The sequence below is a fragment of the Uloborus diversus genome, chromosome 7, assembly GCF_026930045.1.
Source record: "Uloborus diversus isolate 005 chromosome 7, Udiv.v.3.1, whole genome shotgun sequence".
Classification (NCBI taxonomy): Eukaryota; Metazoa; Arthropoda; class Arachnida; order Araneae; family Uloboridae; genus Uloborus; species Uloborus diversus.
In genome coordinates, this window is record NC_072737.1 from 113,696,170 (window position 1) to 113,715,089 (window position 18,920).

At 34.7% G+C, this 18,920-nt stretch overlaps 1 protein-coding gene across 1 annotated transcript in view; it reads right to left on the reverse strand.

The window, feature by feature from the left end:
• Positions 1-18,920, reverse strand: part of LOC129226365 (rap guanine nucleotide exchange factor 2-like) — a 458,437-nt gene that overhangs the window by 386,554 nt on the left and 52,963 nt on the right. Inside the window, exon 3 of the mRNA XM_054860968.1 lies at positions 3,612-3,695. Within this exon, the coding sequence (XP_054716943.1) occupies positions 3,612-3,695 (84 nt within the window). The remainder of the gene's footprint in view (positions 1-3,611; positions 3,696-18,920) is intronic.

Genomic DNA, 18,920 nt, shown 5'->3' on the forward strand with positions numbered 1-18,920 from the left:
ATTCTTTCAAGTCCTATATTTTACAAGATTCTTTATAGCAGCGGTCTTCAACCTTTGGAGCGGAAGGTAAGTAGTAGTAGAGCGCAAACATAACGAAAAAAAAAATGATGCTTAAATATTGATTTATGTAGAAAGAAATGAGAAACAAAATAGGCATAAAAAACGTAAAACACACAATGACACTGATGCATATGACACAATACATATGGGTCACTCTCCAGAAAATGTAACTTTTGAAGGAAAATATTTTTAAATTTCGAAACCTTTTTTTTTTTTCTTTTTTTCATTCTTCCATGAAAGTGTTATCTACTACAAGCAGAGCTGCAAACTTTTCAAAATCTAAATTCCTAGCAGAGTTTTGCAAGGGGGGATGGGGGGGGGGGGGGTTAAAACGACGCGTTTCATAACAAATGTAACAGATGTAACGAATAAACTACGTTAGTAAAATCTAGAAAGTACCCCCCCCCCCCCCCTATTTTCGAAACCAAACTGATAAATTTAAGGTGGCGGGAGATAATTATCGAGATTTTTTGAAAGTTGTTTTTAGTATTAGGTTATTTCTTAGTTTTTCAACAATTTTTAAACAAAGTGTTTTCCACATGTCGTCAACGCTCATTTTTGGTGTACGTTCCGAATTTGATCGTTCCAAATAAGTTCCTTTTGTAACACACATGAACAAAAAGAAAAGGCACCCTATAGCTTCGAAATCAGCCAAGATAAAGTGCAAGGAATGAATCCCTGGAACTGGCTAATTGTTCTTTTGCATGCTTTTTAAAAAAAAAAATTCATGAGAGATATTGTTTGCTTTACTTTTGTTTTTTAGAAAAAAAACCTACACATGGAGGAGGAAACTAAAATTCTATGTGTGTGTGTTTCTTTCTTTCTTTTTTTTTTAAAGGGAGTGGCAAATGAAGATGTTACTTTGGGGATTTCACGATAAGTTTACAGTAGGAAAAGGTTCAGCTAATTTTGAAAATATATTTAATTTTTAATTATTTTATCATTTAATATAATAAATTCTTTTTATTTATTTTTAAGCAAAAAAACTGAACAATATGGAGCACAAAAGAATTATTAACTATATGATTACTAATGTGGACAATATGTATTGGTGAAAATTTTTTTAGTGTTATAAAAAAAGAAGAAAATCGTAATTTTTGTACGTGTTTTCGTAGCGTCGTAGTCTCGTAGTTCAAGGCTGTAGTTCGTAGAAACTACGATTTTTTCGTAGTAGTTGGCAGCTCCGACTACAAGTAACCATAAACAATGGCGCAGCTAAGTTCCAATTATTTTACTCATAAATAAATAAAATAAAAAATACCTTGTTCAAGGAAATAATAATAATAATAATAATAACTTTTTGCGTTTGAAAATAGAGGCCAATTTAATGTCAAAGTAGTAATTTTGTTAATTGTGCAAACAACGGCGCTATTTCAATGAATAGTGAGAATCTAATATTAAGCTCTCTTAATTATAGTACGGCTTAAAATTTAGTTATCCTTTTATTTCAAATGTGTGATAAAAGCAGTAAAAAATTAATATATTTCCAAATTAGTAAATTTGAGAATTTACTGGCAATTTATAGTTTTGATAGGCTGCCTAAAATTGATGTTTTTCTCCTCCATCATTTATTTTCACCTCAGAAATAATTACATTCATAAGGTCTGTCACGGAGGTGAGGAATTTTCCATTAATATTGGCCTAATGGATACATTTTCAGGGAAATAAATTTTTTCTTCGTTGCTACAATCTGCACATCTTAAGTATATGGAAATATGTACACTTTTTGTTTTACATTAATTTACATCCCTGAAATTTAAGTTCACACGGTTAGAATTTCCAATAACCACACTTTGTTTTTAAAAAAAAATCTATCTTCTTGTTTTTCAAAGAAATCTCACAACTTCTTTATCGCAGAAAATGGCCCTATTATCATGGAAAATAAAATGTGATATTATTACTGCCATCTGTTAATGAGAATGGTATTTTGTGTTTGGGTAACGGAGGAGAGAATTTATTGTGTGATATATAATTCCTTATCCTACTAAAATGAACTAAAACAAAATATTAAAAAAATAATGATAGTTAAATAATTATTATCTGAGTGCGAAAGAAATAATAAATAAATACATATGTTTAATTAAACAAGTTATTGAGCGACATAAACATTCACACCAAGGTGTCTGACATGCCACGGAGGTGAGAATTCACACGTTGTGAACCAAAAATATGTTAAAATAAAAATTATTATTAAAAAACAGTTGACAGGTTCAAATATAGTTTTGATGAAATTAAAAAAAAAAAAAAAAAAAAACTGTTGAATGAAGTTTTCCTTAAAGTCCTTATTGTAAAAGGCGTGTGAAAGAAAAGATACATTTTTTTGAAGAATGACCCATATAAGAAAAGGACTACATCAGCATTTTTAATTTTAATAATTACCTTATGAATAGCAAATTAATGTTACCGCATTGTTAGTTGTGAATCCTTGATTCTAAATTATTTTTACTAATTAAGAGGGGTGATAGCTCCTGCACAGACGACAAATAATTACATCGGAACAATGGGTCACATTCAGAAGACAGAAGAGAGGATCCACAGAATTCCAACCTGAACTTACAACAGTGTTGAGAACGTGAGTGAAAGGTACCAAAAATTGCACAATGCAGTTGAAGGGGTGACTGACGGACTCTCTCGGTAATTCCTCTGAATTACCGAGAGAGTCCGAAATGGTATTTTAGACATACCGGCGGGATGTATTAGTGGTGAGGCGTTGGCCTGTACACAGTCGTAAAAGAACAGGAACAAAATAACAAAAAGAACAGGAGTGTAAAATAGTAAAAGATAGTATTCAGAATTCGTCGAAATCTTTCCGTGCACTAGTCTACCTTAGACCACCCTCGTTGGTAGTGAGACCCACTGAGCTCGAACTTGAAAAACTTCTCTAAAAATTTCAGTAGCTTTTATCGATTTTTTTTTTAAACTGGAGATGCGACTAATGTGGCGTCCCTCGTCACGTGGTATGCGATGATTCTATTTCGCAATTTTCGGCAGAAGGTATATGTGGATCAGAGCATTTCGTTGTAAAAGTAGCAGTTTTTAAAATGTAGGAATAGCTAAAATGACAACAGGCAAGTGAAGCAAGTGATGTAAAGGACACTAAGGCTTTTTGGCACATTAAAATGCACGCCCAAGTTAAGGATGTCTGATTTTGCCCCCTTTAGAGGAGAGTGGATTGCGTACCGATCACCCCCGCGTAAAATGGAACTCTGCGTTCGAGGGGGCGTGGCGAAGTGCCTTCTCGTGAAAAATGGACAATAACATTTATTGAACTGAGCAGCAACCGAATGTATCACTCGTTTGCGCCCTGAGGATCGGTAGCTACCAGTTTTTTCTTTTTTTTAGGAAGCGTCCCTTATATTTTTATTATATTTGCTTAAGAGCTATAGTGGTCTGGTTTATGCTGACACTTCATGCCTGGCACGAATAAATTGCTTCCATTTTGTTGGTGCCACGTTCTGTCTGTTTAGGTTACAATATATCTGCGCACGGTTACATCAGAAACAAAAAATATGGTCCATAACATTGAAAGAAAAAAAGGTTGCATTTCTTACCTGCTTCGAGGAAGGTACATGGAGCCATCAATGAACACTGATCCAGAAAGCAATATGTACCAACATGTACTCAATTCTCCACGGCTGTCAAGGAAAAAAGAACGTGCTTTAAATTTATTCATTAAGATAATGTTACATAAATAAAGAACTGCAAAATGAACGAAGTAACGGGATGGAAAAAGTTGGAAAGTATAATTTCTCTACAAGCTTTTGACTTTAATTACTGTTCAACAATGGATTGCATGGAATTTTCAAACGTCCAGATTAGACGAATCAATGTGAATAAGGGGGAAAAGTAAAAATTTGATGCGCGTATTCCGCTCATTTGAATGAGACTCTGCTTCTGCAAAAGCTGACATCGGTAAAAAATCAGATTCGTTCATTTCCGGCTGTGAAACGGATGTTTGTCTTTCCATACAATCCGTGGTCAGACAGTAATACTATACTATAATTTAGTAAAGATAAATGAAGAAAATTCTTCATTTTGAGTCATCATTGCGTGACATTCGCTTAAAAATGCAAATTATTAAATGAAGAAAATATTAAAAATAGCAAAACAATGCACGATACGCATGCATATAAAATGAAGCTTTAAAAACAAAATGTATCAAATGCAAAGATTAAAAGATGTGCTTACTCCTGTTTAGTTAAAATCTTAAGATCTATAGCAAAATGTTGTTGAAATTATAGAGTTCAATTGCTCCGCATGTGAGGATGGAATGGCACTTAAGCAATTTTTTATTTCGGCCATCGAAGTTACTAATTCTTCACGAGTAAGTGCCCACGTTTATTTAATAAAGATTCAAATCTATCTTGCCTTAAACTTTTCATACTCTTATTTACAGGTTGGTCCTCTATTCTTGCAAAAGCCATTGCTTGAAAACAGATGGCAAACATATATTTTTAGTAGTTTCAAATCTAAAATACTAACATAAATACACCGTCTGCATTCTATGTTTAAATGCAATGGAACGGAATAAAGCTTACGAAAATAAATGTCATTGCAAAGCAGCTATAAGCTGATGTTCACAACTGACTAAAAGCAGCTTGAACTTAGTTCAAAGGACTTCGAGTCGCTATTCTTTTATAGAATACCTAGTAAAATCGTAGAATTCGATAATTTTGTGCACTTGAACTGACTTGTCCAAGTTATTTAATGAAATTACCTAATTACTAGACCCTGTCAAGGTATGATTGGTGAAAATTGCTTCTACATTTGGACGAAACAATTGCCTGGTGATATTTTGATATTTGAAATTTTAACCCTAACTCCAGTGGATTAACCCTAAACTCCTGTAGATAGCGTCAACTGTTAACCACGTTTTCATTTCTTCATTCTCCTAAAATGAGTCCTAGCAGTAAAACAGTTAAGTTACCAGATCCAGTAACCCCTTGTCAAAATAAAGGATTTCCCTGCCCATGTCAAACATTACCAAAAAATATTATCAAATCATCATGCTATGGTGTGAGTTTCATTGTTGGTGACGTCAGCGTTACTGGATCTGTGAATAAGCTATTATAAATATGAGGATTCTATATGAAATAAAGAATTTCACATCTTAATCGTAGCATATATTTTTCAAGTAATTGAAAAAAAAAAAAAAAAAACTAAAGAACAGAAAACGAAAAGGATTCAAATGCAAAACACACTTGATGCCATTCACAACTAGAAAAACTATGCAAAGGTAATTTTTCGTTTCTGACACTAAAACTCGGAAAAAACACAAGGAGACAAAAACCACTCATGAAATTTCTTGTTAACATTAGTTGGATTCCAAATTCAAGGGGTTGAAACACCCTCAAAGAGCACATCCAATGCAAACATGTTCAGGTAAGAAAAAAAAAAGTTTTCGAAATATTTTATCATTTTAATGGTGCATCAGGGATATTATTTCGAGCGCCATTTGTAAAAGGTTGAGAATAGCTTTCGCATTTTCTTTTCCAAGGAGAGAGAGAGAGAGAGCAGCTATTTATTTTCAAACGCTGAGGTAAACAGATAGAACGTTGGGGGGGGGGGGGGGGGTACTTCACGTAATAGAGTTCTAAATTTTATTTCATTTCCCTAAAGATTGAATGTATGAATATTTCGAAGCCAAAAGTCATTCCATACATCCTTGATAAATGGCTTTTTGGGGATTGCCTGTTTTAAAAGAAGGGTTATGCCTCTTAAAATATTTATTCTACGTGGGTTTTTATTGCTGCGAAAATATAAAGATTAGATGAAGAAAAGTCCTTTCTTGAAATTTATTGCGTGCATTATTATGCTTGGTTGTTGGTTGTATAGGTGATGTTAAAAATTGTATTTTTCCTTAAGATAATGTGAACTTTTATAGCTACGTATACTGCAGCAGTTACAAAAGGTTGAGAAAAAGATATTAAATTCAGTGAACACTTAGTTATATATTTTGAATTTTTGAAGTAATTTTTTAAAACTCAATTAAAAAGGTAACAAAAAACTAATGGTAACGTAATTTTATAAGGTTCTGTTTTCAACTTGGTTATCATATCATGTCACATTTCAAGGTCTCCCACATCTACCACTATCGAGCAATCCCTGGTTCAGCTCACCCAGATGTAATGATTATCTTGGAGGACTTTGTGACCACGACATATTTAACATGCCCCAGTCGCCATTGACGAACACAGAGGAAGCTGTCCATTGAAAAGACAAAATAATATATGGTATTGCCAAAAAAGTAGTTTCTATATATTTCATATCAAACACGACGGCGATAAATAGAAGAAAACAAATGTTTTGCCTGACGGTTCGGCAAAAATATCATCATTCGGCAAAAGTTGGAATTCTATTCGGCAAAATTATCATCATTTGGCAAAATTTGGAGTTTCATTCGGCAAATTGTGAATTTCCACCCTCCCAAAATTTAAGTTCGGGGCGCTCCTGCGGAAAACCCTCATTATTTCATCACCACACGAGACATCATTTCCTTTGGGAGCGAAAGAAAAACTATATATTTTTTAATGCGATAAAGATGAGCAAATATAATGACACCAAAGTAGACAATAGTACTTAAGTATGCAAGGAATTCAAGGAACGTCGAATTAGCCATCGAAAAGGAACAAAGGAAGAATGAGTGAATCAATTAGGTAATGGCAACACTCGAGCACCACAATGGTTATTTTTTAAAAGTTATTACTCTTATCTACTTACAGTTATTTATTATTTTATTTTTTTGTTAGTCATTGAGGTCTTTGATTAGTTAGTGGTGCGTCAAATTTTTTGAACTTGTAAAAATTACTTTATTTTTATAAATATAATAATACAAGGAAAATAATTGTGGCAATTAAGTAAAACGAAATAGATAGATAAAATGTCAGAAAGTATTTAAAATAAAATTAAAATAAATGATTAAGCCAAACCATTGGCGTCGTCAGCTGAAATTTATTGGGGGGGGGGGGACCATTCTGACTGTCATTTTCAAGTTGCATTAAGAAAAATTTGTGTATATATATATATATATATATATATATATATATATATATATATATATATATATATATATATATGAGACAAATACTTGACATTAAATAAAAATGGGTTTACATTTAATAAAATACTTTTAAACGGGTACATCTTGATTTACATATTACACTTAATAAGAAAAAAAAAATAAATACCAACAAATACATTTTTTCTAGACTGCACATGGGATACGAATATCTGTGCTATTTTTTTGTGATCAATCTCGTCCAAGATGTTTTTGTGAACGTAACATAAAGCAATGTTACGTTCATTTTTGTGTCATAGTCGACCTGAGATACAATTTCAGCTTTTTCAGCGCACTGAAGCTTCTTTCAGCTTTACACGACGAAGGGCGGCGCACCAAGAGTAGCCGCACCGAATTTTCAACACTTTGAAACAGTGGACAATTGAATTAACCGTTCTTAATGAATGAAATCATCAAAAACGAAATCCAGCTTTATTGAATCAGCCGCTTTATGGAATCAAAGCTGTTTAGAACAAAATGTGACTTATATATATAGGTCGCGACAACTGTATAATTAAATTTTTATATTACATAGTGACAAACCCTGCAGCTCTAAATTCTTGGCACAAGTTGGATTCGAAGGAGTTTAATTTGATGTTTTTTAATTAAAAAATTAAAGTATATAATTCACCGTTATGACATTCACGAACCTACGAAACACACAACTAAGAGAATAAAATAAGACACAAATAATTAAGCTCTCATGATATCATATTTTAATAATGCAGCCTTTTAAAGTATTTTCTTAATTTTTTCAGGTTTTTTGTAACAAATGCATCAAAATTTTGCTTTTTTGTTGAATCCTCCATACACTCAATGCATATGAAACCAAAAAACAGCAAAAACCATGCCTATGTAAATACATTAATTTCTGATTTCTCAAAGTCAGCAGGGAGCTCCTGATCCTCTTTAAGTGACAGGCCTGCCTTGAGAGGCACACCCCATAGATTGAAAAATACTGGCCTACACAGAGAACAAACGGCATTTGATGTATAATTGAATTCTAATCAGAGGACGATGGGAAAGAGATAGAGAAATGAACTGCCTTTTTCTGGCCCGTGACAATAAGTTTTAAAATGGTTATTTCAATAAAATTTGTTCTGTAAAGCAGGATTATTAATGGATAATTTTCTGTTAAGCTTTAAGAACTAAAAGGAATATTATTTATTCCATAAAAATTTGTAAAAGATGAAACATTCAAAAAAAAAAAAAAAAAGAGAGAGAGAGAAAGTTGAACGCATTAACTCCGATAGGACTCATAATGTCAAAATATTGATTGTAAAGCATACCTGCTTAGCAGGCATTCAGGGGCTACTCGATAGGAGGTCACTGTGAACTTTCATAAACTTTCCTTTCCCAGAAACTTTTGTCTGACGAGTGTCCAAATTTCGAGTAGTTTTTTGTGAAATATTGCATTAAAAAGATATTCTCATTGGATGTAGTGATGTGAGTAATTAGGAATTTCATTCGGAAAATCTAGAAGTAACCCCATCTGAATAGTATAAAATCGGGGAGCCCCTGCATGTATTGCATACACTAAACAGAATGGTACTTACCTATCACGGTCTTTTGACTTTTCGAAGACGGTTCCGTGGATGTTGATGATGATTCAGTAGTTAAAAATTGTTCAGGTTCATTTGATGTAGAAGGTTTGCTACATTTTCCCGTTTCAAGTCACCTCTCCATAGACGTAATTGAATATGTAAAAAAAAGTATTTTTGCCAAAATAGGAGCGCTCTTCAGGTCACTTATTCTCAAGGAGACCAAAAGACCACATGAAATTATCTTTATTTTTGTCGGAACGTTTCCCAATAGGGAAGCTCCTTTTATTTCTATCTTTTTTTTCCTCTGGTCATCTTGCGCTTCTTTTTTCGTTGGTCTATCGGAAGTGACACCAGAGTATCCATCGTTATGCTGGCTTACGATTTGCTTTTGAAATTGCACGTTGATTTTTAGACTCCTCCTTTTTTTTTTTTTTTTTTGTAACGTAACGCTTTTTTGGTCAAATTTGAGATGCCGCAAACACATTTGAGAAACCGCGCTTCGAAAAGGTACTTTGAAGCCACGTGTAGAATAATGTCAAACACATGACACGTCCTTTCCCTTTCTACCCCAAACTTAACCTTTGACCAGCTAAGTGGTCTTCTAAATTTTTGTGCATCATTTGGCCAGGGTAAGGGCCAGCTGCAAAAAACCGCCAAAGAGGTCTGGTGTCTCATTTTGTTTGGGTAACATCGGGGTCGCTATAAATTGAATCGAATCGAAGAAACAAACACTGCAAAACTCGAAACAGAAACCTGAAAGTGCCGAGGAACGAGATAAGAAAGAAAGGAACAGAAATTTAGATCCCCGTCTGACTTCTGTTGACTTATTATCACAAGAGTCGTAATATAAAATGGCGGGGGGGGGGGGGGGGGGGAGGAGTTGTCCATCTAGTTTCAGTATTTCAAAGTTGTCCCGTTGTTTCCCCCTAAATAGCAAAAAATACGCTGGAATGACTTTCAAGCTGGGGAGGCCGGCGACACGACTATGGATGGTTGACATTGCACTAGGGAGAAGGTGTCCCCTTTCTAGTATCCTTCACTAAAGCTAGTGTGTGCAGAGAGCAGAGCAATGGTTTGTCATTGGAGTTCACTTTCCGACTTTCCGTTCACTATACACATCACCTATTTTTTTTTTTTTTTTTTTTTAGTTCGGTTGTATTTTTTATTTTGCGATGTTTATTTTGTTTTATTTGATATGAATTAAACATGGTAAATTATGTATTATGCAACTGTGTAAAGTCTTCAAAGCAAAAATAATTTCCCCAAAATAATGAATTTTTATCTTGACAATTATCGAGGGGGTCCGGTCCTCAAATATTGGGGGGGGGGGGGGGGGGGGGGGGGGGGGGGGGGGGGCGGACCCCTTGGACTTCCCCGGCCGCGACGCTCATGCGCCAAACTATCCTTAGCTTGCTAAAATAACACCCAAATTTCTACAGAAGTGAAACACGTTTTAACGAATTCTAATTTTTATGCAAACTACCAGCGCTTTTGAAAGCATTTACTTAGTTGCTTCTTCCACAAAATATCATTAAATGATTTTTCGGATTAGAGTTTATTAGTTCACCGTTTATACGTTTTTGAAGGGACTGTATGAAAAAAGTGTATAAATGAAAAAAAAAAACCTATAATGGGGATACGCTAATATGTATTAGACTCTGCAGGGACCGATTTAAACGAGCTGATGTGTGCATCACATGACTTTCTTTTACAACAATTTAATGTCATTTCCTCACGATTGGCAATTTTAATGATTCAATTGTTTACTCTCTAAATATCACCAACAGTGGCCAAATTGAAACCAAATTTAAAATTAAAAGAAAATATATATATCGTCAAATTTTTCACCAAGGTGGCGACAAAACTTGGCGACCAAAATACTGGCGATATATCGCCAAACGTCCGACAAATTATAACACCACTTGAGTTTACATCGAAATTAACAATGATTTCCCCCAAAAAAGGGCAAAAGACCCCCTTAGAAACATCCGAATGCAATCAAAAGGGGAGGTGCACAACTAGGCCCTACTAGGAGTCTACGTACCAAATTTCAAACTTTCTAGGACTTACCGTTCTTGAGTTATGCCACATACATACGTACATACAGACGTCACGAGAAAATTCGTTGTAATTAACTCGGGAATCGTCATTATGGGTATCTCGCATGTCTATGCATTCTTAGGCACTTATCCGCGTGTGGTCGAGTCCAAAAAAAAAAAAAACTGAGTATTCATTCGGGGGTGAGTAAAATGGAAATTAAGGTCGATTTTTGAGTAAAAATTTTTTCGCGAATATAATACTTCCTTTTTTGTAAAAGGAAGTAAAAAATGTATAATTGATAAAAACGTATAAAAGAGAAATGTTTAAACGGTGCTTCACACAAATTATCTTTGTTTTTAAAAAGCTCTCCCCAAAACTGAGGCAGTTGAGAAGCAGAGGGATGTAAGAGTCAAAATTAAAAATTTGGAAATAATCAGTGAAAGAGGTAGAAGAACCGTTCCTCTGTTTTAGAGCAAGAAAAAGTTCTAGTATCCCTGGTAGGCACTGCTATACAGTGGGATTTGAAAAAAAAAAAAAAAATTCCAATATTTTTTCCTAACATCAGAACTTAAACACGTTTTTCTCAAAATTTTAGATTATCCACTTGCATCCCTTTGCTTCTCCCACTGCGTCAGACTGTCATGTGAATGAAAATCGGTTTAACATTTTCTCAGAAAGATCAAGTTTTAGTTTTGAAAAGTGAAAACTACTTGTGTTACGTAGTTGAACTTCCAGGGGCGGATCCAGACAGAATTTTCGGAGGGGGCCATTTGAAAAAATATGATGCTTGGAAATTTTAAAATTTTACAAATATCAATACAGAGTCCACCTTTTAACCAGAGCGTTTTTTAGGAATTTTCACTAGGCGACACAAGTTAAACGTAAAGGCTGTAACCTTTCCAATAATATTCTTCTTTTCTTAACAAACGTGTGCATATATCGTCGCCTCAAAGTGGTATTCCTGTAATCAGTACTGTTAGTTTCTGAGGCGACTGTATAGGACTTATATGTTAAGAGGAATCCGACATGAACCAACCGTAAGAATAATATTAACTCCGAAGTAAAAGGGGCCCTCCCCCGGAAAATTTTTTGAATTTGTAGTCTTAAAAAGGCATTTTAGACGATCTTTGGTAATGTTAGGGGAGAAGAGGTTCGGTGGCGCTCCCCTGCATATTTTTCGAAATTGTAAGTCTAAGAATGCAGTTTTAGACGATCTTTGTTAGAGAGAGGAGAGATTTGAGGGCCCGTCAAAGGAAAGTTTTCTGATTTGTAATCTCGGAAATGCATTTTAACTGTCTTTCGTAATATTAAGGGCTCGGGTGTGAGCCCCTCCCCGACCATTTTTCGAAATTGAAACCTAGAAAACGCAAACATTATCTCCAATAATGTTAAGAAGAGGGAGGTGCGGGGGTTCTTTTTTTGCAATACTAGAGCTAAAGACGCCGTTTAATACGATCTTTTCGTGATGATACGTGGAGGAGAGATTCGAGGGCCCACACAAAGAAATTTTTCTACGAGTAATTTACAGTCTTAAAGATGCATTCAAATTATCTTTGGTAATGGTAAAGGAGAAGAGGTTTGGAGCGCTCCTCCCCGGAAATTGTTTGAAATTGTGGCTCTAAAAGACTGTTTTAGACGATTTTTTGGTGATATTAAGGGGAGGAGAGATTAAAAGGCACATCCCTGGAATTTTTTTTAATTTATAGACTTAAAAACGCTTTCTAGACTATCTTTGGTAAAGTTTGGGGTTGAAGAGATTCTGAGGTCCTCTCGCAAAATTTTTTCAAAATTGAACTTTTTTAATTGTAAATGTAGGCAATCCATGATTCATGAGTAACTTTTAGAGGACCAGCGACTTATTGAAATTGAAGCTCCAAAAACATAATTCTTGAAAACTTTCAATGATGTAGGGGGGGGGGGGGGGTTCTCCCCCGGAAACATTTTGAAACTCAGGCGCATAAAACAAAATTTTGGCCGATCTTGAAGGATGTTGGCGAAAAGGAGAGGTGGGGAACCCTCCCCTGGAAATTTTTTACAGTTTACTTTTTTAAACGCAGTTTGTAGACGATCTTTGATAATATTAACAAGAGGAGTGGTTTGTAGGATCCCATATTAAAAAAGGGAATGAAGAATATTTACATAGCACAGCATAAAGCCAGGTTAAAACTTAAATCTAACTTTAACTTAACGCGCAATCATTAAATGTATTTTATTATTAACTTTTTACTAACAAATTTTCGTTCGTCTGTTCGGATGGAATATTGAAACAGGTAGTATAAACTATTGACAGGTTAGTAAAGAAATATTTTAAAAATATTATATATATATAAAAAGTGTTTCTTTAAAAATTTCTGTACAAATTTCTTTGAATCTTAAGCTCGCAGCTCTTTTATTTCCAATGTACATAAGCAAAGCTTTTTTGCAACGTAAATTTGTAAGCAAAATTCATACTTTTAGCTTGAAAACTAGGAAAACTAAGTTTTTGAAATGAAACACATTTAAAATATGAAAAAGAACAACACAAAAGCGTTATATCATACAAAATCTCGGATCTAATTGCGCTTATGTTTTTTTCTCAAATTGGAATTTCCTTTAGTTTCAACTTAATATTGCATACGATATAATCAATCTGTGTAGGTGTTAATTACTAAAATAACTTACCATTTCTTAAATCAGGGACTGAAAAAATAGTTTTCGTCTTATCCAGCAGCGAGATATTGGCTTGTTGATGGTGTGAATCTATTTCTCAAAATACCATATTTTTATATCGAATTACATATGAAACTAGACAGAAATTTTCTCTAGATTTCAAAATCATGGTTATTTTTTTATCTGCCATTAACAGCAAAAAATATGCGTACCTTCCAAAGAGACCAGAAACCATCCAGCTATTCTTGCTCGCTTTGTGTAAGACACCGCGGTCGTAAGTGCTAAATGAACTCAAATATTTGGTATACACTTGATATTTTTAAAATTTTCGTGAGGTGACCATGCCCTCCCTCTGGCATTGTTTCCATTCATGTTAGATTTCACATGAATTACAATGAATTTTCTTGTTTTCAATTTAAGCGAGGAAAGAGGCTTAAAAAACTATACTTGAAACTTCCTCAGGGTGGTTTTATGGCTCCTCGGCGTTGTTTTTATATTCATGTTAGACTTTGAGGAATAATAGGGATTTTTTCGTAATATTCAACTCTGAAAAAGGTTTTTAACTATTTTTGAAATTTTTTCAATGTTGCGATGGCCACCTCTCGTTGTTTCCTTATTGTTAGACTTTGCATGCATCATAAGGAAGTTTTTTTCATTTTTGCTCAAAAAAGAGGGGTTTAACTATTCTTGAAATTTTCTCGGGGGATGGGGGCATGGCCCCCATGCCCCCCCCCCCCCTCTAAATCCGCCCATGTGAACTTCTAACGATATCACTCTGTAAGTGAAATATGATTTATGAATTTTCCTGATAATCAAGAACCTACAAACCACTTTCGCTTTTTTAAAGCTGCATTTAAACTTCTACATGAGTAAAACGGGACCTAATGATATCTACAGCAACCGAAATGAGTTTCTTACAATTTGTTGCAATGGATGTTTCCAAAGTCAATTAATATTTTACGTAACAATGTTTTTTTCTATATGAGTAAAACTGGAAACTAACGATATTTACAGCAACCGAAATGAGTTTTTTACTATTTGTTATAATGGGTGTTTCAAGAGCCTGTTAATACTTTTACGTAGCAATGTTTGTACTATATGTATAAAACTAGATCTAACGATATTTACAGCAACCGAAATGAGTTTCTTACATTTTGTTATAATGGGTGTTTCAAGAGCCTGTTAATACTTTTACGTAACAATGTTTGTTCTATACGTATAAAACTGGACCTAACGATATTTACAGCAACCGAAATGAGTTTCTTACAATTTGCTAAAATGGGTTTACAAGAGCCTATAAATATTTTTACGTAACAATGATTGTTTTAGAAAATGTGTGGAAGAAATGATAACAAAAAAAAAAAAAAAAAAAGAGTAATTAACTCATCCATACTGAATTTTTAGTAACTATTTCTTTTCCTTTCAGTTCATTTGAGAAATTAACGTTGTTTAAATCTACCTCGATAATTCGGGTTTCTTTTTTTCCTACATATCAAGGTATCCTATTGCAGCTGTAATTAAAACTAATGAAATCCAAAAAGCATTTATTTTCCGGTAAGGCGGTGCACTCCACCACTATTGTACAAATTGTACAAGATTTCTTTTAAAAAAAAGTTGCCGAAAGGTGCATAAGTCGCAGACTAAGGGCACCGCACTCTCCTGATTTAACACTCCTAGACTTTTTCGTGTGGGTTCATCAAATTGAAGGTGCACACAGGTAATTACGTACTCTTAATTCAGTCATTTTCGTCAAAACTAAAACTTCGTCAACAGCATGACAGACGTCTAATGATGGCGTCGCCAAACTTGCTCTTCATATTTTGGAAAACTTTCGGATGAATATTTTTTTCAAGATTTAATTATATTAATTTCCTTTGGCACAGTTTTGATTTTTACGAAAATGGTCGACGGAACCACACGTAAGTGTCTTTGACCAACACCAACTAAAACAAAGCATAACTGATGCAGCAACCCAAATAGCAACACATACGCTTGCAAAAGATGTCATTCGCGTCCACCACCACTTGCTCAGCAAGTAAGCAAGTGGTGCTTACTTGCTGAAAAATCACATTGAAATGCACTGGTTTTACTTTGTAGTAAAAAGTTAGTCAATGAAAGGTTTTTCTAGAAAAATGCCAAGATACTTTAGAAAAAACTCAGTACATATCGATAACCCATGCACTTACAACCATCCTTTTTTTTCTTTCTGTGCGAATAAATGAAGTAAATGGAACTTTCAAAAAATATTTTTAAAACGGATTTTAAACCCATCGAAAAAGCTTCTTTTAGTTCAGGAAAGAAAACTAAAGACGTAGTTAAATACCTCCCATTTTAACAGCTTTCGGTTCTGATACAGATAAAACGAAAGGACAGACTAACAAATTCCATTAAGGAAGGAAAAGAAAAAAAAATCTTGTGAAACCAGCAATGTCTAATTATAAGCCAGCAGTTCCAGCTCCAGTTCCACACGTAGTCGAGGGGGAAAAAAATTAAATCCCTCAGCGGAACTTAACGAAATTTATCTGTCTCCCAACTCCGAAAGGACAAGAGATAGCCTAAATCGAATTTCTCCCCTTACCACAATGGAAGCCTGCTCCAATAAAGTCTCTCCGCTTAAGCCGTTTAACGCATCGTACGGAAATCGGATTTTGGCAGAGAAAAGTGCTGTGCTGTGATCAAGAGTTTGGAAAACAAACGCAATCGATAGGGAATGATCGATGCAGTATAAGAAAGAATAAATAAATGAAAAGAAGGATGAATTTGGAATGTTTTTGTACCCGACTGCGCTTAGCTGGATGTTAAACAGAAGTTATTCCATTGGAAATGGATAACGTAGCTTAGGTGTAATGGCGGGCAAACATGGGATTTCATTGGAACATCGTCTTTTATCATTTGGAATTCGGAATTTTATTGGAGACTATTAAATATTTGAGGTTATTTCCGGGAGATGGCAATTAAGGCAGTTTGTGGTAACGTTACAACAGGTGATACTTCTTGATGATGTAATTACGTTTGTTAATCTAGAATTACATACACATATATAACTATATCTAGCGAATTTTTGCTGTCCTACATAGAAAGAGGGGGGGGGGCGTCATTAGTCTATATAGTTTTATTTGGCACACACACTTTATATTAATTAATTAATTTATCTATTTTATTCTTCAACTTTTTTTTATTTACTCACTCATTCTATGAAAAATATTTTTAATGATTAAATCGAAACGTAAGTGTAAGTATTTCAAAAATATTTTATTTTTCCCTTTACTCTCATGTATGAGGCAAGTTAAAATATTCCACTTTCTTTTTTTTTTTCACGGTGCAAATTTACTGCCGAAAATGAGAAATAATCTTTCAATGCAAGTGTTGTTTTGAAACACATCGCTCTTTTTTATGTACTGTAATTTTCAAAACAATTTTCTAATCTGCTCATTTTAAAAGAAGCAAGTTTAAGTTACATCCAATTATGTTCTAGTTTTTTTAGAAGCGTATCTCAGATATCTTTTCATGCATCATGTCAAAACGTAACAAAATAAAAACGACACGCCGGTTTAAAAAAAAAACTGCTGTAGAGAAGAATTTACGATCACCAAACTTTGCTTTTTCATGGTTCCATCTTCTCACAATTGTAATGCCTTTATAGTTAGTTGGAAACAGCGCAGAATGTCCTCCTTATATTGACTAGTTGTCACCCGCCATTCGTTTAGCTTTAAAGTGTTTTTATTCTGTTTGTTTCCATTTACGCCATACTCCAACTGTACCCCTTATGTTGATTAGTTGCCACCCACCAATCGTTTAGCTTTAAAGATCACCCAAAGTGTGCTTATTTTGTTTGTTTCCATTTACGCCATACTCCAACAACTACCCTTATGTTGATTAGTTGTCACCCAACATTCCTTTAGCTTTAAAGATCACCTAAAGTGTGCTTATTCTGTTTGTTTCCATTTACGCCAAACTCCAATTGTCCCCCTTATGTTGATTAGTTGCCACCCACCAATCGTTTAGCTTTAAAGATCACCCAAAGTGTGCTTATTCTGTTTGTTTCCATTTATGACATACTCCAATTGTCCCTCCTATGTTGATTAGTTGTCACCCAACATTCCTTTAGCTTTAAAGATCACCGAAAGAGTGCTTATTCTGTTTGTTTCCATTTACGCCATATTCTAATTCTCCCTCCTATGTTAATTAGTTATCCCCCACCATTCATTTAGCTTTAAAGATCACCCAAAGTGTGCTTACTCTGTTCGTTTCCATTTACCCCATACTTCAAATTGTTCCCCTTATGTTGATTAGTTGTCTCATAACAATCATTTAGCTTTAACAATCACCCCATGTGTGCTTTTTACTTATCCCATACTCCAATTGTCACTACATGGCAGGCATGCCGGAATGTGTTATAAGAGGACTCCCTCCCCATTCATGAGAAACTTAACGCTACACTGCTACGCTACTGTTAACAGGAAATAGCCAACACAATGATGTAGTAGATAGACGTTGACTTATTGTGCCTGAAAGCGCAGGATCGAACCTGGTTCTAAACCGCCTAACTTTCAAGATGCAAGAAATGGAAGAAGTCCGTGTTGTACGGTTATGTTGCATGTAAAAGATCCCTCGAGTACTCGTTTGGCTTTGAATACTCATGCCAAAGCTAAATTTCCTAGCAAAGTTTTCGCATCATAAGATCCCTTGTGCCTCCATCTAGTGGGAAAACTGGGTCAAATTTCTGGAGGTAATGGCATTCGCCGGTAGCGCTGCCACATGCAATAATGTTGCTAAGCTCTAAGGAATGCACTAGGTCTGCAAATGGTTCGAAGCCAAGACTCAGCCCCGTTAAAAGCAACAGAGTGATTAAATGAAAAGTGAAGATGACATGGAATAAAGCATTGCCACATTAAAAAGCGAAACCGTTTCGCAAGATTCCTAAAGGCATGACACCAAGCTTTGTTACAACCATTTCCGTTCTTCTGCTTCTTCAGTTAATCTTTATCCTCATTAGGCACAAGATGGCTGGACAATAGATGGCTGATTAGACGACCCATTCCCAACAATCCAACATTGACAACGGAGAAGCTGTATCTTCCATCTACACTTCTTCTGTCTGCGAAATAATGATGGCTTCTTGTAAGCACTTAGTCATTCTGAAATATTAAAAATTCTCCAGCGGTTATCTTAATTGCCTCCAGTTTATTGTTTCGCTTTATTTTAATGTCCTTGCAGTAGCGGTACATAATGAGTTTCCGCCACTCCTACACCTTGTTTGGAAAGTTTTAACCTTCTTTATTACTTTCTCTTTTATTGCGAGGACTCAAACCTAAGACGGATTTTTCATTGCACTCTTAAGATAGCGCAGTAATGGCAAATATGGAGTGAAATTATGTAAGAAGAAAGTAAAAAGCAAAGGGATGCAAGTGAACGTTTTAAAATTTTTGAGTAAAACGCATGTAAAGTACGAATTGTAGGTATAGGCTTTCAGTGAAAGGTTTTTTGAAATCCTGCAGTAGAGCAGCACCTAATTAGGGCTACTTTTACCATTCTTGCCCACCCGTGGCGGATCTATGTATTTTCCGAAC